Genomic DNA, 18,365 nt, shown 5'->3' on the forward strand with positions numbered 1-18,365 from the left:
GTCAGGCCTTACTCCTTTGACAGTTTGGCAAAGTATCCACAGCTGAGACGAGAGGCAGCTAAGACACAGAGGGAAGGGAAGAGATGGTCAGGCGGGCCCAGGTGAGGCTTCAGAGAGAGCAGGCAAATGCCCCACTTCTGTGAACGATGTGTCTGGAAGAGAAACTTGCCCCCAAACAGGCACGCCTTCTGGATGGGAGGAGGAGGGCCCTGTTCAGAAGAGAGCAAGATGCTACTGGGAGGGAGCCAGAGAGAAGGCCCACACTAGTCCTCACGGGAAATGTTTACCGGCCGGAGGTCTCCAGCTCACGCGGGAAAGTGCCAGGGAGAGATCTGGACAGTCTGGGGCCTGGCCAGGCCTTCCGCCCAGATCCTCTGACATACGACAATCATCCCTGCAGCCCCTGAATGTGCTGCGACTTGGAATGAGACCTGGATCTGCAGTCCTGCTGTGCCCCAGTGCCCCACGCCTCTGCAAACAGTGTCAGGACAGGGACCTAGCACAGAACCCAGGGCGCTGGAAGTGAGACAAAGGGAAAACAAGGCAGAGGATTAAAAACAAAAAACAAAAAACGACAAGCCACCTGTACTGGCACCTCAAAGGCAAGAGGGATCCACCGGGGTTACAACATCAAGGCAAACCCCTCTGAGAGATGATCTTGGAGGTGAGAACTGGCACGGAGAGAGTCAGTCAAGCTGGGACAGGCTTCAGTAGAGAAAGATAAAGAGATAAGGAGCAGAGGGGACTTTGGGGTAAACTGTGGAAATTCTGAATGGCAGACTAATTCAATTCAACCAATAGATACTGTGCAACTATAGTGAACAAAGCCCTTTTCTGCAGGGCAGAGCAGCCACTAAGAAACTTCTCACAAGGACACGTGCTCATAGGTTGCTTACTAGAACACAAACAGAACAGACTGTAGCTCAGGCCCGCTGCTGCTGGGCCCTCAGAGCCCAACCAAGCACCCCGGCGCCTCTGGACCCAATCTCACTGCTGACTCACCCGCACCTTAGCAAGCGCCCTCACCTTATAACGCCTCCTGCAGAGGCCTCTGCGAGGTGACCAACCAAACTTCTCACACTCAACTGGGAAGTGCTATCTCCTCCACGTTCTCCTTCCACCTTCCTCAGCCTTCCTCTGCCAGGTTCCAGTTACTTAAAACTCACCTGTACTTCATCATAAAACCTTGGCTGCTCAAATCCAATCACTGCCTCATCACTGCTGGCCCCGGTGGAATCAAGAGGCTCACAACTCAGGCTTCCCTGGTGGCGCAATGGTTAAGAATCCGCCTGCCAATGTAGGGCACACAGGTTCGAGCCCTGGTCCGGGAAGATCCCACATGCCATGGAGCAGCTAAGCCTGTGCACCACAACTACTGAGCCTGAGCTCTAGAGCCCACGAGCCACAACTACTGAGCCTGCACTCTAGAGCCTGCGAGCCACAACTACTGAGCCTGTGCTATAGAGCCCGCGAGCCACAACTACTGAGCCTGTGCTATAGAGCCCGCGAGCCACAACTACTGAAGCCTGTGCACCTAGAGCCTGTGCTCCGCAACGAGAAGCCACCGCAATGAGAAGCCCGCGCACCACAACGAAGAGTCGCCCACGCTCACCACAACTAGAGGAAGCCCACACACAGCAACGAAGACCCAACGTAGCCAAAAATAAAATAAATAAATTTATAGAAAAAAAAAAAGGAGGCTCACAACTCGCCTCCTCCACCAAGCCTTCCCTAATCCATGCCCATCCAGCCCCCAGCCAGTCCAGTTCTCCTGTCCCTGGCCTTGGTGTGAGTTTTGCCCTGATTTGCCAGCCTCTACGGAACTTCCTCTTCCACGTCCTCCTCGGGCCATACCTCGCCCACACCAGCTCTCTACAAACATCTGCGGCATGCTGACTTTCTGCTTACACTCTGTTTCTTTTTCTCTCCCCCAACCAGTTTGTTGGCAGTTCTGGGGCACCTCGTCTCCCACGTCTTCGCGCAGCACCCAGTCTAGGGCTCTGAACATGACAGGTGTGCAAAGAATGTGATGAAGAGTTCAAGGGTTTAGATGAAGAGCAGGCAAGCAGAAAAGCTGTAGCTGCGAGGGCATCGAAATGCTGAGCACATCCACTCCAGTATTTGCATCACAGGCAGGGCAAGGGTGGGGGGAGTGGGGAGGCCAAGGCTGCTGGTAGCAGTGGGTAAGGGAGCAACGGGAAGGCAAAGACTTCTTGGTAAAGACTGGGGAGGCTCTGGTTATGATCTGGCTAATAGCGGCACCTCTCTGAGCCTCAGTTTTCTCAGCTACAGAATGGGGATCCCTGGCCTCCTCTTTACCACAAAATGAATTTTAATCAGATTTTTAAGAATTTCAAAACTCCCAGGGACCTAGGGACCTGACCTAGCCCTGGCACTTGTGAAATGAGGAAAGGCATCCCTAGAGGTGAAACAACTCACTCCAAGTACACAAAGCAAGATGTGCTGGGAGGAACCTGTATGGCAGGTCCTCAAAGCCAGGGCTTCAGACTGCGTGCCCAGGAGGGCATTTCCCAGAGGGCCAGCAGCTACTCACTGCACTTTGTAAACTGCTAAAAGCTGTAGAAATAACGGGCTGAGCCCAGCCCCACCTCCTCCTAATCACTGCTTCTGGGCGCCCCAAGCTTCCCCTTCTGAAACTAAGTGGAATTACAAGAATGCCCCCCAGGGTTACCAGGAGGATCCTATGGGAAGCAGAGTGCAGGCACTCGTAACACGGAAAACCCTCGCCTTACACGCCACGGCTTTCTTCAGAGCTGAGCAACTTCCAGTGTGGTGGGGGACACTTGGGCTCCGGATTCTGACAGACTTGGGTTCGAGCCCTCAGGGACCTCGCGCGAGGCACTTGAGGGCTCCGTGCCCTCAGTTTCTCCATCTGCAAAATGGGCCCGAGAGCAGGAATAAGGCCGCCGGCGGCCCCCAGGGCGCCGAGTGGACGAGGCCGGGCTGCGCCAGCGCGGGAAGGATGCTTGCGGGGTGGCGGGCCCGGAGAACTGGGGCGAGGGGTCCCCAGGGCGGGGGTGGGGGGCGGGCTCGCGCAAACAGTCCCTCGCGGGAGGGCGAGGGGGAGGGGAGGGGCGGCGAGCGTCGCGTCGCGTCGCGCACCGCCCGCTGCCGTCTCCTCCAGCCGTCACTCGTGGAGCCGGCGCCGCCTTGGCGCGCGCGACCCTTACATAAGCGTCCCCCGCGGCAGCGCCGGCGCACGCCCACCCGCTCCGACCCGCTGCGGGAAGAGGAAAATGCACAGCGCCGCCAGCACTCACCTCCTCGCTGCTGCCGCAAGTCGCCGCCACCGCCTCTACCGCCGTTGCCTCCACTGACAGGGAACAGCTGCGGTCTCCGCGCAACCGAACTTGCTGCGGTCCCAGTCCCGCCTTACGGACTTCCTATTGGCTCAGACAGCCCAACCCCTCCTGTTACTGGACAGCGTCCTCTGTCACTCACCGCTCCCCTGCCCGGGACTCCTCCTTACGCCCGCCTGCCCGTCACGTTTAAGCCTTGGCGCCCCACATCAGCCCCGCCCCTCCCGTCCCCGGCTGGCCCTTGGATTGGTGACGAGGCTGGGGGAGCCCGCCCCTGGCGCACCACCACCTACTCCCTTCTCTCCAGAGCCCCACGTGGGCCTCAAGGCCCCAGCCGCGGCCCGCAATAGGCGGAAGTGGCCGGGCTCTGACAGTCTGTGATTGGCTGTTGGTGGGGGTGGGGACGTGCGATTCATTCACCCGGGTAGCACGTGTCTCTCAAAACCCCAAGCACAACAGATAGACCTCGGGCTCAGGGATCCGGGTAGACTCAGGTGCACGCTAGTGGGTGGAGAAGAGGTCGGAGGAAAAGGGGTTTGCGAAGGGCAGGAGGAAGGAAATGGCGCTTGTGCCAGACGGGTTTACGTGATTGTCTTTTAGCAGCTGTGGGGGTGATGGTGACGGGCAGGAGTCTCGGTGTGACCCTGGACAAGCAACCTCACCTCTCTGAGCCTCAGTTTCCTAATCTGTAAATAGAGGCCACTCAGGACCTAGAGGGTTTAGAAGGCTTGGTTGAACGGAAATCTTCAAAAATTGGGCTCTGTGCCAACCAGGAGATGCAGGAGTGACCAAAACAAGCCAAAATTTCTGCCTCCCAGTGAGAGAAGACAGACGATAAAATAAAATAAAATATAAGGTACATCAGATGGTAATCAAGGCATGGAGAAAAAATAACCTGCTTCTAGACAGTTGGGAGAATCAAGGACTATGAGAACATCTTTTTAACTAAAATTTGATGATTGAGAGTGGAGAGATATTACAACTCCATTCTCTTCCCTGTGTTGTGTCCATTTTGTTTGTCTCTCCAATTTCTTTGTCCTGCCTTCCACATATCTGGCTGAACTCCAACCTGGGTCAATCCAACACAGCTATTTCAGTACCAGAACAAGGATTAAAATTCCAGTTTTCCAGATTCAGGTATTCATTCAATTAACAAGCATCCCTTGAGCACCTACTATGGGCCTGGTGCTATGCCGGAGACGCAGGTGAAAAAAAATAGCCTCTGCCATCACATCATAGAGCTCACCTGACCATAATTCTTGCCCTGAACAGGTCTCAGTAATAATGATCTTAAGGGAACAAACACTGTTATCAGGTAAGAGAAATAACAATAGCAAAGATAATAAATCAGTTGTAAACTTCCAGTTCTGTTTCAATGATAAAGATTGGCCTGAAGCACTTTCTTGAGCTATTTTGCAGAACTTAACACCTTCCCCCACCAAGGTTCTCAACCACCAGGTCCACTGGAACCTAACTCTGTCAACCTTTGCCCCAATTCTATGCTGTGTTCTCCTCCGCTCAAGCCCCTTCATGAACATGCATATACCTTTAGCTTAAAACTGCCCCAATTTTGCTGTTTGGGGAGACACTGCTTTGGAAAAAATCCCCGATGTTCTCCTTACTTGCTGCAAGTAATAAATCCTTCCTTCTCCTGATCTCTGGCTTGGTTGTATCTTTTGGCTCAACACTCACCAAAAGGCAAATCCAGTTTTCGGGGAACTTCGGCTCAGTCCTGGCTGGTCCCTGTGAAATCCTGAGTCTGGAGCAGACGGCAGGTGGCTCCACGCCGGTTCAGGTGAATCCCATGTCAACACCACCAGGTGGAGGTCTGAACAAAGAAACTAATTGAGAACTAAAAGATGGGCTGCTGTGAACAAAAGTAGTATGGATTTTGGACAATTAGCTCAGGCACATAAATTAGTTGAAGTTTGACTAGGGAACAAGACACCTCTCCATCCAGGCTCTGTCCTACCTCCAGGCTGAGTCCTCCAGGAGGACAAAGTTGGGAGGGGTATTCCACCCCAGACAGAGAAAACTGCCCAAGAAAAAGCTGCAACGAGGAGTCCAGGGTGGCTAGAAAAGGCATTTCTCAGCGTAGGCTTCTGTAATACTAGTGACAGAATCTCCTTGGGACAAGGTGCTGATGGGAAACACAGATTCCTGAGCCCCACTCCTCCCCCATGGTTCTTACACATACTAACCACCAACTCAGAGGTCTTAGAATCATCAGCAGAATACCACTTAAGTCTGTCTCTGGCGAATGGAATCCCCTGCATTGCATTGCATTGCATTGCTAGTTTTACAAGCTCTCCCAATGGTTCTAATGTGGGTCAGCGTTGAGACCCACTGAGATGCCTAGAGAAGTTATTACCCAGACTTCCCTGATGAGAGGAATTCCCTGGGGCTCTTTAAAAACAAAATGGATTCCCGGACCTCAGGCCCCTGTGGATTCTGATTCATGGGGTGGGGCCCAGGAATCTTTATATTTAATTAATTTTTTTTTTTAAACAGGCCCCAACTTGTGAAATTGACTCTTGAGGCCCTGGAAGGTTGGGAAGCTTGGCTGAGTTTCTGGGAGATGCAAGGGAAGGGGAGGCGGGACAGACAGGCTGAGACCAGCTTGTGGAGGGCCAGCCAGGAGGGTCATAGGTTGGGCAGCCGGGCTCTGTCGGGAGGGAGTGGCCCAGGGGCAGCTGCAGAGCAGCTCCGGGCTCCTGTTAGGCTGGGAGTACGTCTGCCTTATTGCTTCTTAGTAACTGTCACTTTTTGGAAAGTTCTTGGTTTTTGTTTGTTTATCTTCTGTACTCCTGTCCCTTCCCCACAGTTGAACATCACCTCTCCAAAAGTTGAGTTTGGCACGTGGTAGATGCTTAATATATAGTTGGCAAATGAAGGAATGGGAGTCATCAGCCCACACTTAGTGGTCGAAGCTATGGAGTGGATGGGACTGCCCCAGAAGCTGAGCAGAGTCCAATAGAGAGAGGAGTCTGCAGGGTACCACATTTAAGGGGAAGGGGAAAGTTAAAGAGAAGCAGGCACGATCGGATAGGGAGGAGTAAATTCAGAGGAGGGAGGTGTCAACTGGGCCAGGAAGGAAAATGGGGTGGTGGGGACAAATGTGATCCCTTCACTCTGCAGCCACTTCAGCAGCACCCAATAGAGATACGATGAAAATGAGGTATTTTCCCCATACCCAAGCTGCTCCCTAACCAGTGAGGGTACATAGACCTCAAAGCACTCCACTTCAAAACAGTGTGGTGCTGTGCTAGAGATAATGTCCAGAGTGCTATGGGAGTCCAAGGAGGGGTCCCTTACCCCATGAGAGGGGGCTTGGAGGGCTTCCTGGAGAAGGGAAAGTCGATAGATACATACATACATACATATATACATACATACATACATGCATAAATCAAGAGTTAATCAGGTGAATATATTGGTAAAAAAGGATCCCATACATGGCCCGAGCAAAGCTGGGGGAGGGCATCATGGGGTCAAGGCATGGAGAGGGTCAGTGAGGACAGCTTGCTAGTCAGTTCAGGAAGTGCAGCCTGAGAGGGAGCTGTGGGGAAGGCCAAGAGCAGTTGGCACTGAGAAGGCTTGGGTAAGCAGAAGCATCTGGGTGGATGGGGACTCCCAGACAAAGCCATGAACCCTCAAACTGTAGCAGTCACTATAAACCCGGAAACAGCCCACCACTCTTGTGTTTACAATTCGGAAGGCCAGGTTTGCTCTGAGGATCTCACAAGGACAACCTAGATTTCCCAGATCCCCTGTCCTGAGATGACACAAGAAAAATCACTTTTTTTTAAATTAACAGAATTCTGGGGCTTCCCTGGTGGCGCAGTGGTTGAGAATCTGCCTGCCAATGCAGGGGACACAGGTTCGAGCCCTGGTCTGGGAAGATCCCACATGCCGCGGAGCAACTAGGCCTGTGAGCCACAACTACTGAGCCTGCGCGTCTGGAGCCTGTGCTCCGCAACAAGAGAGGCCGCAATAGTGAGAGGCCCGCACACCGCAATGAAGAGTGGCCCCCGCTTGCCGCAACTAGAGAAAGCCCTTGCACAGAAGCGAAGACCCAACACAGCCAAAATTAAATAAATAAATTTAAAAAAATAGCAAATAATAATAACTCTATAAAAAAAAAAAATTCTGGCAGTTCGAGCTGAGCCGCAGATAGCCTAACTGCTGGTGAGACCTCAGGATAAACCCTTATTGATGGAAACACAGGGCAGAGCACTAGGCTGTGATGAACGCACCCACTCACTGACTGAAGAATGGCTACAACAGCCCTTGTCCGCAGGCTGGGGTTGTGTCTCCGTTCTAAGCAGCAGGGAACCCTCACAGTGTGTGATGGGGTGGGGATGGTTCAGGAGTAGCTCTTCTGCTCTTTTTAATATGTTTCCCTCCCCCCACATCCTCGAGCGGTCCAGGCCACTCCACCCAGTCTTTTCGGGTGACTCCTCCATACACAAGCCCATCCCATCATGACATCTCTACAAGTCGGTCAGACCTTCCACCTGCCAAGGTGGGCCTTCGTCTACCAGATCACAGTCTCAGCACTTCCCCAGGTCCATATCAAGGCCTCTGCCCACAGGTTGAGGCAGAGGAGGGTAAGATCCTCCTCCCAGCTCTGAGCCATAGCTCCTCTGGACCTCCCAACATCCCTGGGCAGGTATGCTGTACCCATTTTGCAGGTGTGGACACTGAGGCTCAGAGAAAGGAAATGACTTCCTCTCTGGGTCACATAGCTAGTCAGGGGCAGAGCTGGAACTGGACCTCCAGTCCACTGACCCCCAGGCTGTGCTCTTTCTGCTCCACTGGCCACCTTGTTGTGAAAGAGAAGACAAGAATGTTTAGAATTCAGATTTCAAAGGAAGAGCTTTGGTTTGAAATTTGAGTCCTAAGATCACAGTCCTCAGAGGTGGAAGGGCCTTGAGCAATTATGTTTCCAAGATTTCCCACAAGAGACAGATCTCCTTGGATGTGATTGTACAGACAGCTTTTCAGGGCCCTGCCCAGACCTGTATATGCAAGGGATTTTGATGGGGCCCAGGGACTGGTGTTTTTTTAACAAAGGAAACTTTGGGGCACCCTGGCTAGACCCGCTCAGGCCCATTTTACAGATGAGGAAATAGGCTCAGACAGGAGAAGGGGCAGACCCAACACTGATAGTCATCAGGTCCTGCATATTTGAAAAAAATGCAAGAGCATCTGTATTGCCAGCTCTGGGACCCTGCAATTACTGATACACGCTTTGTCTAAACTGAGAACAATCCTCCCCTGAGTCCTCAGAGTGCTATCAGGACCGAATACAGGAAGCCCTAAGCACAACGCCTGGCACAGCCTGAGTGCTCAGAACGTGGGAGCTCTTATAATCAATAGCATTATTACTATTTATTGTTCCCTTTGTTTGATTTCTCCAAGTGATAAGTTGACCAAAATCTCTTGCTGAACCTGATAGCCTGGCATTCTGGCTTCCTTTGGGAAATGAAAACCAAAACAATGGATCATTGTTCTGAAGTAAAAGAACTAGTTCCCCCAAAATGTACTGTATTATAAGAGCTGCTCAGGCAAAGAGATAAATTACTAGTTGAAACGCACACACACATGAGCCCCTTGCCTCATTGCTGGTGGGCATCATATTTTCAAGGAAAACTCTAGTGCATTAACCTTAGGCTAATGGTTCTGTCTGATCATCGTGTAGGGTGCATGAAGACCGGGGTGAGGAGTGGGGGCTGGGGGGTGGAACACTCATTTGCTGAGGACTCTGTTTGCTGGCCTGACTCTGTGGGGCTGCATTCAAGGCCCACTACTGACTGTGTCTCCTTGGGCAAGTTGCTTCACCTCTCTGAGCTTCTGTTATTTCATCTTAAAAATGGGGCTAAGCTCCAGAGAGTGTGAGGGTGAAATGCAATCACAGAGGTAAGGCTCCTGGAGTGGAGGGCACACCCCATCTCCCTTGTCTCCCAAGCTCAGATTCCTCTTCCGGGCTCTGGAAGGAAGAGCAGGCTCCAGTCTGCCTTTCCAGATTTTTCTCCCACCCAAGGGCGACCCTTTGTGTTCCCAGGCTTTGGTCACCCACAGGATCCTACTTCTATCTCTACTGCAACAGTCCTCCCTGCCCTCAATGCTGGGCTCCAACACCACCTCCTCCAGGGAGCCTGCCCAGATGCTAACCACCCCCAAGACAGATGGGGGTCTCCCGTTCTCTTCCGTGCACCCTCAGCACTTGGTGTCTGTTTTAAGGTGCCTTGCTTGATGTACATGAGAATCCCTACTTTTCTGGGGGTGGAGATTCTATCCTGCTCCCCTTGGCCTCACTTCTAGGCTAGACATCATCAAAACAAGATCTTGCCCACAGTGTGTAGGTGTGGATTAATTTCATTGGCTCACTAATAAAAAGGAACATCTGGGGCTTCCCTGGTGGAGCAGTAGTTAAGAATCCGCCTGCCAACGTAGGGCACACAGGTTCGAGCCCTGGTCTGGGAAGATCCCACATGCCGTGGAGCAACTAAGCCCGTGCGCCACAACTACTAAGCAGCCACTGCAATGAGAAGCCCGTGCACTGCAACGAAGAGTAGCCCCCGCTTGCCACAACTAGAGAAAGCCTGCGCACAGCAACGGAGACCCAATGCAGCCATAAATAAATAAATGAATGAATGAATGAATAAATAAATAAATGGAACATCTGGGCAGCCTGCCCCAGTTTGCAGCCTTCCGTATATCTAAGCCTCACAACAACCTTAAATGGTACCAGGCATTTAAGTCTCAGATCACCTTGGGAAATAAACACTGTGCGTTTCATTAATTTTAAGACGTACATTTTCTCCCCACACTTCAAGCTCTGAAATGGGGCTGCATCTTCCAATGAATGGGCAGTGGATATTCTTTCTTACTGGTGTATAAAATAATGTTATCTTTCTATTGACGCCATCTTAGATTTGATGAAATAAAATATTGTCCCCACATTATAGCGGAGTAACTGTAGGCATATGAGGTTAAGCTGCTCACTCAAAGCACGTAGGTGTCCCATAAACGTGCAAGGCTTTCGTCTCAGGCAGTCTGATGGGGTTGGCACCCAGGTCTCCGGGTAGGCTGCCTCCGCGATGACCCGCAAAGATCCTGCCTCCTGGTGTTCATGCCCTTGTGGGTCCCCTCCCTTGGGTGCTCACTGGACCTGGTGACTTGCCTTGGAGGAACAGTGATGGCAAAAGTGATGGGAGGTCACTTCTGAGGTTAAGTTCCCCAAAGACTCTGGCTTCTGCCCGCCTGCCATCTCTCACACTTTCTCTTGCCGGCTCCAACTGAAGCCAGCCCCCATGATGTGAGTTGCCCTTGGGAACAGCCAACAATCAACAAGAAACTGAGACCCTCACTGCAACAACCTGCGAGGAAGCAGGTCCTGCCAACAACCTTGGAAGCAGATCCACCCCCAGTCAAACCTGGAGGTGACTAACAGCCTCCTGATTGAAGCCTGCAAGGGACCCTGAGCCAGAGGCCCCCGTTAAGCTGTACCTGGATCCCAGACCCGCAGAAACTGTGAGGTCATACATTAGTGCTGCTTTAAGCCACTAAGTTTTGGGGTATTCTGTTACACAGCAACAGACACGTAATAGTCTCCAATATTTAAGCCCAAGCATTTACTATGTCATGTCCTGGGGACAGAGATGAAAGAGATGTTGTCCTAGCCATCAAGGGACACCCGGTGTGGCGGGGAAAGGCATCCTGGGGTGACTGCTGCTACCGTGTGTATTGGGTGGGCTGGACAGGGGACTGCCTCCCTAACCCAGGCTGAGGGGTTGGGCAGGCTTCCAGGGGAGCTGTCACCCAGCAGGGTCTGGAAAGGTAAGAACCCCCCGCCCCCACACCGGTGACAAAGGCAGGGAGGCAGTCGGGAGGGAAGGAAAAGAACACATATTTTCTCCTGGTCCTCCACAGATTTACGGATTTGGGAAATTGTTGTAAGATTACACGCTTGGCAAGAGGGTATTGGGCAGCTACAGGCGTGACACAAGAGCGAGTGATTCACCCTGACACATCTCAGAGGCCCGTGAGTCATCAGCAAGCTCTTCCCAGCTCAGACTTGGATGGGAGTGAGGATTTGAGTTAACTGTGCTGGAGTGAAGGCGTTGAAGATTGTGTAATGGTTTTGTTGCTTTTTAACCAAGGTCAGGGTTGGCACATGGGTCAGGCATTAAACGTGTGGTCAGGGTTGGAGTAACGGTCATAGTCCTCCTCTGGGACAGCCTGGGGCAGAGGGTCAGGGTCCCTTTTCTCCATTCTCCTCTTCACACTGGCCCTGCCTTGGCTCCTCTGGCTGGGAGGTGAGCCTGACAGATATTAAGAGATCCTGAACCCAAGGAAGGCCTAGAAATTCTGAGAGAGGAAAAAAAAGCAAGACCAGGCGCAGAGGAGTCTGGGGTGAGCCAAGAGTTGCAGCCAGCACTTCCCTGACCCCAGACAGGGCACCCTGTGCCGCACCAGACACAGAGGAAGCAGGACGCCCAGCTTCCAAGTCCCGCCTCTGCCACCAACACCAGGACAGGAGAGCAGAGTGGTTGAAACACGGGCTCTAAAGCCAGTCTGACCGGGGCGGGAGTCCCAGCTCTGCCGCTTACTGGGCATGCTTAATCTCTCTGAGCTTCAGTTTGCCCCATCTGCAAAATGGGGATCTATAAAATGAGGATAACGATGCACACCTCATAGGACTATCACGAGGTTTAAATGAAATATAGGGAGGAATTAGCTCCAGAACCAGTAAAAAAAAAAAAGCTCAAAAAATAGTGGTTAAAACAAAAATGAGTGTGGCCCAGATGTGTGAGCTCCCTTTCAACTCTCAAATTCTAGGATTCTGAGGATCGGCTGGCCCAGCCCAAGTACCTTTCTCTTTCCACTGACTTGGGAGAAAGAGCTGCTGCCGGTAGTCTTGCCTTTAGAGGCGTCCACATTCATGATTTCATTTGATGTTCACAACAACCCATTTTACAGACGAGAAGACTGACCAAGAGGAGAAAGGATTTGCCTCAAATACTGAATGCCACCAACTCACTTGTACTGAGCGCTTGCTGCATGCCAAGCCCTTTGCTGGGCATAGCATCATCACATTTAGTCCTCACAACAACACGTGAGTTATCTCTCTGTTACAGACGAGGAAACCAAGCGAGAAGGCGCCCAACGTCACGTAGCTGCGGGGGATGGAACCGAGGTTTACCCAGGAGCAGCTGGTCCTCAGAGCCTGAGCGCTTAACCCTGTTCTGTGCTGGAAAATTAGGGGCAGAGCTAGGCCTGGAAAAACCCCAAGTCTCCTAATTTCCAGCCTAGAACTATCCTGTTTCTTTTTTCTTTCTTTCTTTTTTTAAATTTCCAATTGTAGCAAAAAATATACAGAAACATAAAATGTACCATCTTAGCCATTTTTACATGTACAATTCAATAGCGTTATATACATTCACATTGTTGTACAACCAACCTCCAGAAGTTTCTCACCTTGCGAAACTGAAACTCTATAGCCATTAAACAACTTGCCATTCCCCCCAGGCCCTGGCAACCACCATGCTCCTTTCTGTCTCTGTGAATTCGACCATTCTAGGTTGGAGCTGTCCTGTTTCTTAAAAGCCTGTCTCTGTTTTGCTGTTGAGCCATCTGTTCTGTCAACGAAATGAGTCTGGACAGCCAGGACTACAGGAGTTCAGGGGAGGGCAAGATCTTTGGGGTGGGGTGGTCAGGGAAGGCTGCCTGGAGGAGGAAGAGGAGGGCAGGCCACCGAGGTCAAGCATCCCTGAGTCACCCACAACACCGCCTCTCCACCCGCCCTTTGGTTTACAATGGCCACCTCAGCAGCACCAACCTTTGTCCCCAAGTGAGCTCCTGTCAGGTGGGTGGAGGCACCAGGCCATCTCAGAAGGCCAGGAGCTCGCCAAGGGGCTGGAGCAGTCCCGCGCCTGCAGCCTCCAGAACCATGGGGACAGGGCTACGCAGCCAGTCCTTGCGAGGACCACGGCCCTCCTATAGCAAGCTCCAGGAGCCCTGGGGGAGGCCCCTGGCAGGCCGACTGCGCCGGGCGCTGAGCCTCAGACAGGAGCGTGAGAAGTCCAGGTCCTCAGACGGAGGCCCAGAAAGGCTGGACGCCCCCGGGCAGGAGCAACTGCCAGGGAGCCTGGGGGACACAGAGCAGCTGATCCAAGCTCAGCAAGAAGGCAGCCAGCGGTGGCTGAGGCAGTATCAACAGGTTTGGCTGAGGGTTGGTGGATGGAGGAGTGCTAGAGGGGAGGGGGAGGTCCCCAGGAGAGGGACCCAGGGCAGCAAAGGCTCAGAGGCAGAAATGTATGGGGCTGTAGATCAAAAAGATAACAGAGCTGTCTGGGGAAGGGGCTGGAGAGAGAGAGATCCAAGAACTGTATTTCAGGGGGGCCTGAAGGCCTTTGGGATTTATCCCATAGGCACTGGGGAGTCAGGGAAGGTTTTAGGACAGGTGGGTGATATGGTCAGAGCTGTTCCGAGATGATCAATCTGTCAGCTTGCTGGATGGGTGGATTTTGCTGGAGGCAAGAGATCAGCCAGTACAACTTCCCCAGGGTTACATCTTGTGCTCCCCTCTCCCCCGGAAAAGGGGGTGATCGGCCCTCCCGGGGTGGGAGCTGCGGGCTTCCTCTAGGAGGAAGGGTGGCTAGTGAGCCGTGCTTCTGTCTCTGGGGTCTACCACCACCTCATGGCTGTAGGTGGAACAGCACCTGAAGCCCACCACCCAGTCCAGAGACCTGGGCCCTGATCTCGCCCCCTTCTGTCTTGCAGAAGATAAGGAGAAGGTGGGAGAGCTTTGTCACCAGCTTCCCCAACGTGACCCTGAGCCAGTCGGCCTCCCCACAGCCCTCGCTGGGCACCACCAGCTAAGGATGCTAGCAGCGGTGGGTGTCCTCACTGCACCTGGATGAGATGGCATGACCTACCTCTTTGTGGCCCTCTGGACTGTGAATGGAGTGACCCCCTCTACGTGGACTGTTCCCCTTCCTTACGTGGCCCGTTGAGGCCTCTGTCACCAGGACAGAGCTCAGTGAAGCCAGACCCGTGGCTGAGAGCCTCTGGCGCATCACCTGGTCACGGGGCCCCAGCCGCCCTTCTTGCCAGCTGCTAGTGGTGGGCGGGGCATGGGCCTCCCTCCCAGAGGGTGAGCCCATCCCCAGGGCAAGGACTATGTCTTGTCGTGTATTGTCGCTGTCCTCACAGTCTCCCGATGAAGGAAGCCGAGGAAGCCTTCCCTCCCTGTGCGAAAGAGAGGAAAGCTGAGGCCCAGAGGCGGGAGGGGATTACTCTCTTTGGCATCTCTGGCCCCGCCCCTACCCAATGCCCAACACTGCGTTGAACACAGGAATAAAGGTTGCTGAACTGAAGTAAATGATTTTCCTACTGACTAACTTGCCCCCAGTCCTCTCCCAACCTCCTGGGGGCAGGTGGGGTCCAGAGCTTCCCAGATGATGGGGCAGAAGCACCAGGGGCAGGTCCCCAGGAGGCTGGGCCTCTCCTGCCACTTCTCTGATTCTCCCTGTGCTGACCTCAAGCCAGCGTCAGAGGGCCTGGATCTCACCAGCTCCTTGCCTTTGTGCTTGCCCCCATGAGGCAGGACTTACCCAGAGGATCAGAGAGGGCAAGGGGCCCACCCAGGGCCACACAGAGGGGAGGGTGTGATCCCAAAGAGCCTGAGCTCTTTGAGAGACACTGGCACCTCGTTTGGGGTCCCTGGGGCTCTCCCAGCTCAAGCAGACCCAAGGTCAAAGGTAAGGGAGCAGCTGCAAGCATCCTGGTGGAGGGTCTGTTCTGGGGTGGTAGGGGAACCTGAGGGCCCAATAGACAAAGGGGAGGTTCCCTATTTCCCCAGAGCCCAGAACCCTGGCAGAGCCATTCAGGAACAGGAGGGGTCCTGGGAAAATTTTGTCCCAGACAGTCACCTGGATGAGACCAAGACAAGACCGGGACGTCAGGCTTGGCACCTAGACTGTGGGAGATCCCTGGAAGCTTCCAACCCAATTAGTCACAAACTTTAGATGCCCCCTGCTCAGCCCCCTCTGCAGTATCCCCTGCAGTAGCCCCTGGGGTGCCTCTGGGAGATGCTAGGACTCCAGGGAACATAGTTTGGGTCCATGGCTCTGACAAACCCTCTTGATGTCCAGAGGACGAAACTGAGGCCCAGGAGGGGTCATCCTCTGCGTCTCTGCCCTCCAGGCTCATCCTGGCTTCTTTTGTCCCCAGGGATTCTCCAGCCTATCTCCTTGCTGGTCTCCTTCTACTTGTCACACTCTGTGACAAGTGTGTCCAGTTATAAGCTTTTGTCATCCACAGGATGGAAAGTTCCACAGGGACCTGGCTTGCTCACCACTGGGACCCCGGTGCCTCGCTCGGGGCCTGGCACATAGTAGGTAGTTGTTGAGTGAATGAGGGACCGGCCCAGGGTCGTCCAGCTGATGGCTGAGCTCCACGCGGGTGGAGCATTTCCCACCTCAGCGTCGTCAGCAACCCCATCATCAGGGAGCACGTCTCCGGGGCCCCTAGCAGAGGCCGTCGCCAACACACACACACTCTGTTAGGTTGTTTCCAAAGACAGCAGCAACCATCCCTCCCATGGAGCGTGCCCTTTGGCATTGCCGTTGCCACACCTCCCAGCAAGAGGGGTATTCTATGTGTTCTACTTTCCCTTGAATCTGTGTAAGCCCTGAAACCTGCTCTGACCAATAGCATGCAGTAGAAATAATGTTCTGGGACTTCTGGGCCTAGGCCTCCAGAGACTTTGTACCAATAGCTTCTGTTTCTGCCCTTCTGGAAGCCGGCTGCCGTGTGAAGGAGTCCAGGTGATCCTGCTAATGTTGGAAGGTGGCACCCAAACAGATAGGTCCATGTTCTAACCCCCAGAACCTATGAACTTTACCTTATTTGGAAAAAAGCCTTTGCAAGATATAATTATTAAGGATCTTGAGATGAGAAAATCATCTTGGATGATCAGGGGGTTAAATCCAATAACAAGTATCCTGGGCTTCCCTGGTGGCGCAGTGGTTGAGAATCTGCCTGCCAATGCAGGGGACACGGGTTCAAGCCCTGGTCTGGGAAGATCCCACATGCCACGGAGCAACTAAACCCGTGAGCCACAACTACTGAGCCTGCGCGTCTGGAGCCTGTGCTCCGCAACAAGAGAGGCCGCGACAGTGAGAGGCCCACGCACCGCGATGAAGAGTGGCCCCCACTCGCCGCAACTGGAGAAAGCCCTCGCACAGAAACGAAGACCCAACACAGCCAAAAATAAATAAATACATTTTAAAAAAAAGAAATGCTCTCTCAATCTACATTCCCCTCCAGTGATCATCGTAACTCTTATCACATTTCACTTAAAAAAACAAAAACAAAAACAAAAACAAGTATCCTGATAAGAGGGACACAAAAAGGGAAAGACACAGAGGAGAAGGCGATGTGAAGTCAGAGCCAGAGATTGGAGTGATGTGGCCGTAAGCCCAGGGTGCTAAGGGTTGCTGACAGCACCTAGAAGCTAGGAGAGGAAGGAAGGACCCTCCCCTGGAAGCTGCAGAGGGAGCACGGCCCTGCCAGCACCTTGATTTCAGACTTCTGGCCTCCGGAACCATGAGAGAATACACTTCTGTTGTTTCAAGCTACCAAGTTTCGGGAATGGTTACAGCAGCCCCAGGACATTCAGACAGTGTGTTTGCGGCCAAGCTCGCACCAGGAGAAAGTGGGTGGAAGTGGCATGCCTGCTCCTCCAAGCCAAGGCGTGAAGCCTCCCTGCCCAACCCGCCATGCTCCCCCTCTTCCCTCACCAGCCGGCCTGATGCAGAGGGTCCACGGGGAACCTATCCAAGGCTAGGGGATGGCAGTGGCACTGAAGCAGAGTCCCCCTGCCACCCATTTGGACTGTGATATGGGTGCAAAATAGACCTTCATTGGGTTAAGCCATTGATTTGGGGGCTACTCGTTATAGCCACAAGCCTATTGCAACTCATCCCACATCAGCATCATGTGGAAACTCTGAGAGGGCAGGACGATTCACTCACTGCCAACAGCTCACCTGGGACAGTGTCTGCCTCATTGTAAGTGCCCAGGAAGCAGTTGTTGAATTACTGAAACAGAGACCTCAAGGATGAGTAGGAGTTAGCCTGGCCAGGGGAAGGGATGAGTGTTTCAGGTGAGGGAGGGGCCTGGGCAAAGGCCTTGAGGCCAGAGGGAACGCGGTGCATCTGGAGGTGCAGACCATTCGAATGGGCGAGAATGCAGCAGATGCCCTTGGCTCAGCAAACCGTCCCCCTCCCCTGAAGTGCACTCTCCAAGCTTTGCCCGTCCTGGTTTCGTCAGCACGGAAGACTTCACTCTCATGGTGTGGCAGCCCATCAGCAAGCAGACCCCAGAGGACACGGCTGGTAGCGTGGACACTTGTGGGGGGATGTGGCTCCCCACCGAGGCCTCCTCATGTTGGCGGTCAGTGTGGCCCAAGCACAGAGGGCACTCCTACGGAGCAAAAGCCCTGGGGGCTCTGAATCTATCCACCCTGAGGCCAGTGTCTGCCACAGTCCCCATAAAGACATCCTTGATGAGTCCGTTTCATGCTTCTGTGTTCTCTTTCCACTGCCCACAGAGGGCAGAGCCTCCCAGTCCTCTCCTGGGCCGTGGGGTCTCAAGGACTGCTCGTGGGGGTCTCAGAGCCCAGAGCTGGAGGGGCCTGATTCCCTTCACCCCCACTCCCAGCTCCATTCTCTCTCCTGCTCCACGTCCCTGCCACACGCAGCCTCTCTGTGCATGCTTCCAGAGCTGGGAGGCTCACTGCTTATCAAGCTCTGATATCTCGATGTGACCTCTGCCCCCATGGAGCTCACGGTCCTGCTGGAGAGGGTCACAGACAGACAGACAGACAGATGACAGGCTGCTCTGCTACAAAACAGAACGAGTAAGTGCTCACTGGGCAGCGTGGTGAGGCAGATTGAACAGGAGGTGCCGATTCCCGAACCAGTGTGACGCTCTGGGCTTGGCTGGACATCTTCCCCAGCTTCCTGAGGC

At 53.4% G+C, this 18,365-nt stretch overlaps 2 protein-coding genes across 7 annotated transcripts in view; one reads left to right on the forward strand and one right to left on the reverse strand.

Moving 5' to 3' along the window:
• The window catches only part of PC (pyruvate carboxylase), a 104,322-nt gene extending 100,943 nt beyond the window's left edge, over window positions 1-3,379 (reverse strand). For 2 of the 6 annotated variants that reach the window (XM_036860873.1, XM_036860871.1), the window contains exons 1-2: window positions 3,282-3,352; window positions 2,754-2,893 (exon numbers count right to left, since the gene is read on the reverse strand). The gene's annotated coding sequence lies outside the window, so the exon portion shown is untranslated. Of the gene's footprint in view, window positions 1-2,692; window positions 2,709-2,753; window positions 2,894-3,281 lie in introns of those variants that run through there. The other 4 variants (XM_036860869.1, XM_036860872.1, XM_036860868.1 and 1 more) reach the window with 3 other exon arrangements.
• A 9,813-nt stretch (window positions 3,380-13,192) lies between these two features.
• On the forward strand, window positions 13,193-14,694 carry C8H11orf86 (chromosome 8 C11orf86 homolog). The gene is made up of 2 exons (XM_036861524.1): window positions 13,193-13,548; window positions 14,112-14,694. The coding sequence occupies exons 1-2, from the start codon at window positions 13,279-13,281 to the stop codon at window positions 14,208-14,210; spliced, it is 369 nt and encodes a 122-aa protein (XP_036717419.1). The 5' UTR covers window positions 13,193-13,278; the 3' UTR covers window positions 14,211-14,694.
• The last annotated feature ends 3,671 nt before the right edge of the window (window positions 14,695-18,365 follow it).

This window comes from Balaenoptera musculus, chromosome 8, assembly GCF_009873245.2.
Source record: "Balaenoptera musculus isolate JJ_BM4_2016_0621 chromosome 8, mBalMus1.pri.v3, whole genome shotgun sequence".
Lineage (NCBI taxonomy): Eukaryota > Metazoa > Chordata > Mammalia > Artiodactyla > Balaenopteridae > Balaenoptera > Balaenoptera musculus.

Coding starts and splice junctions, on each gene's coding strand:
- C8H11orf86 (XM_036861524.1), top strand. CDS start 13,279: ATGGGGACAGGGCTACGCAGCCAGTCCTTGCGAGGACCACGGCCCTCC. Junction 13,549..14,111: donor GGCTGAGGCAGTATCAACAG/GTTTGGCTGAGG, acceptor TCTGTCTTGCAG/AAGATAAGGAGAAGGTGGGA.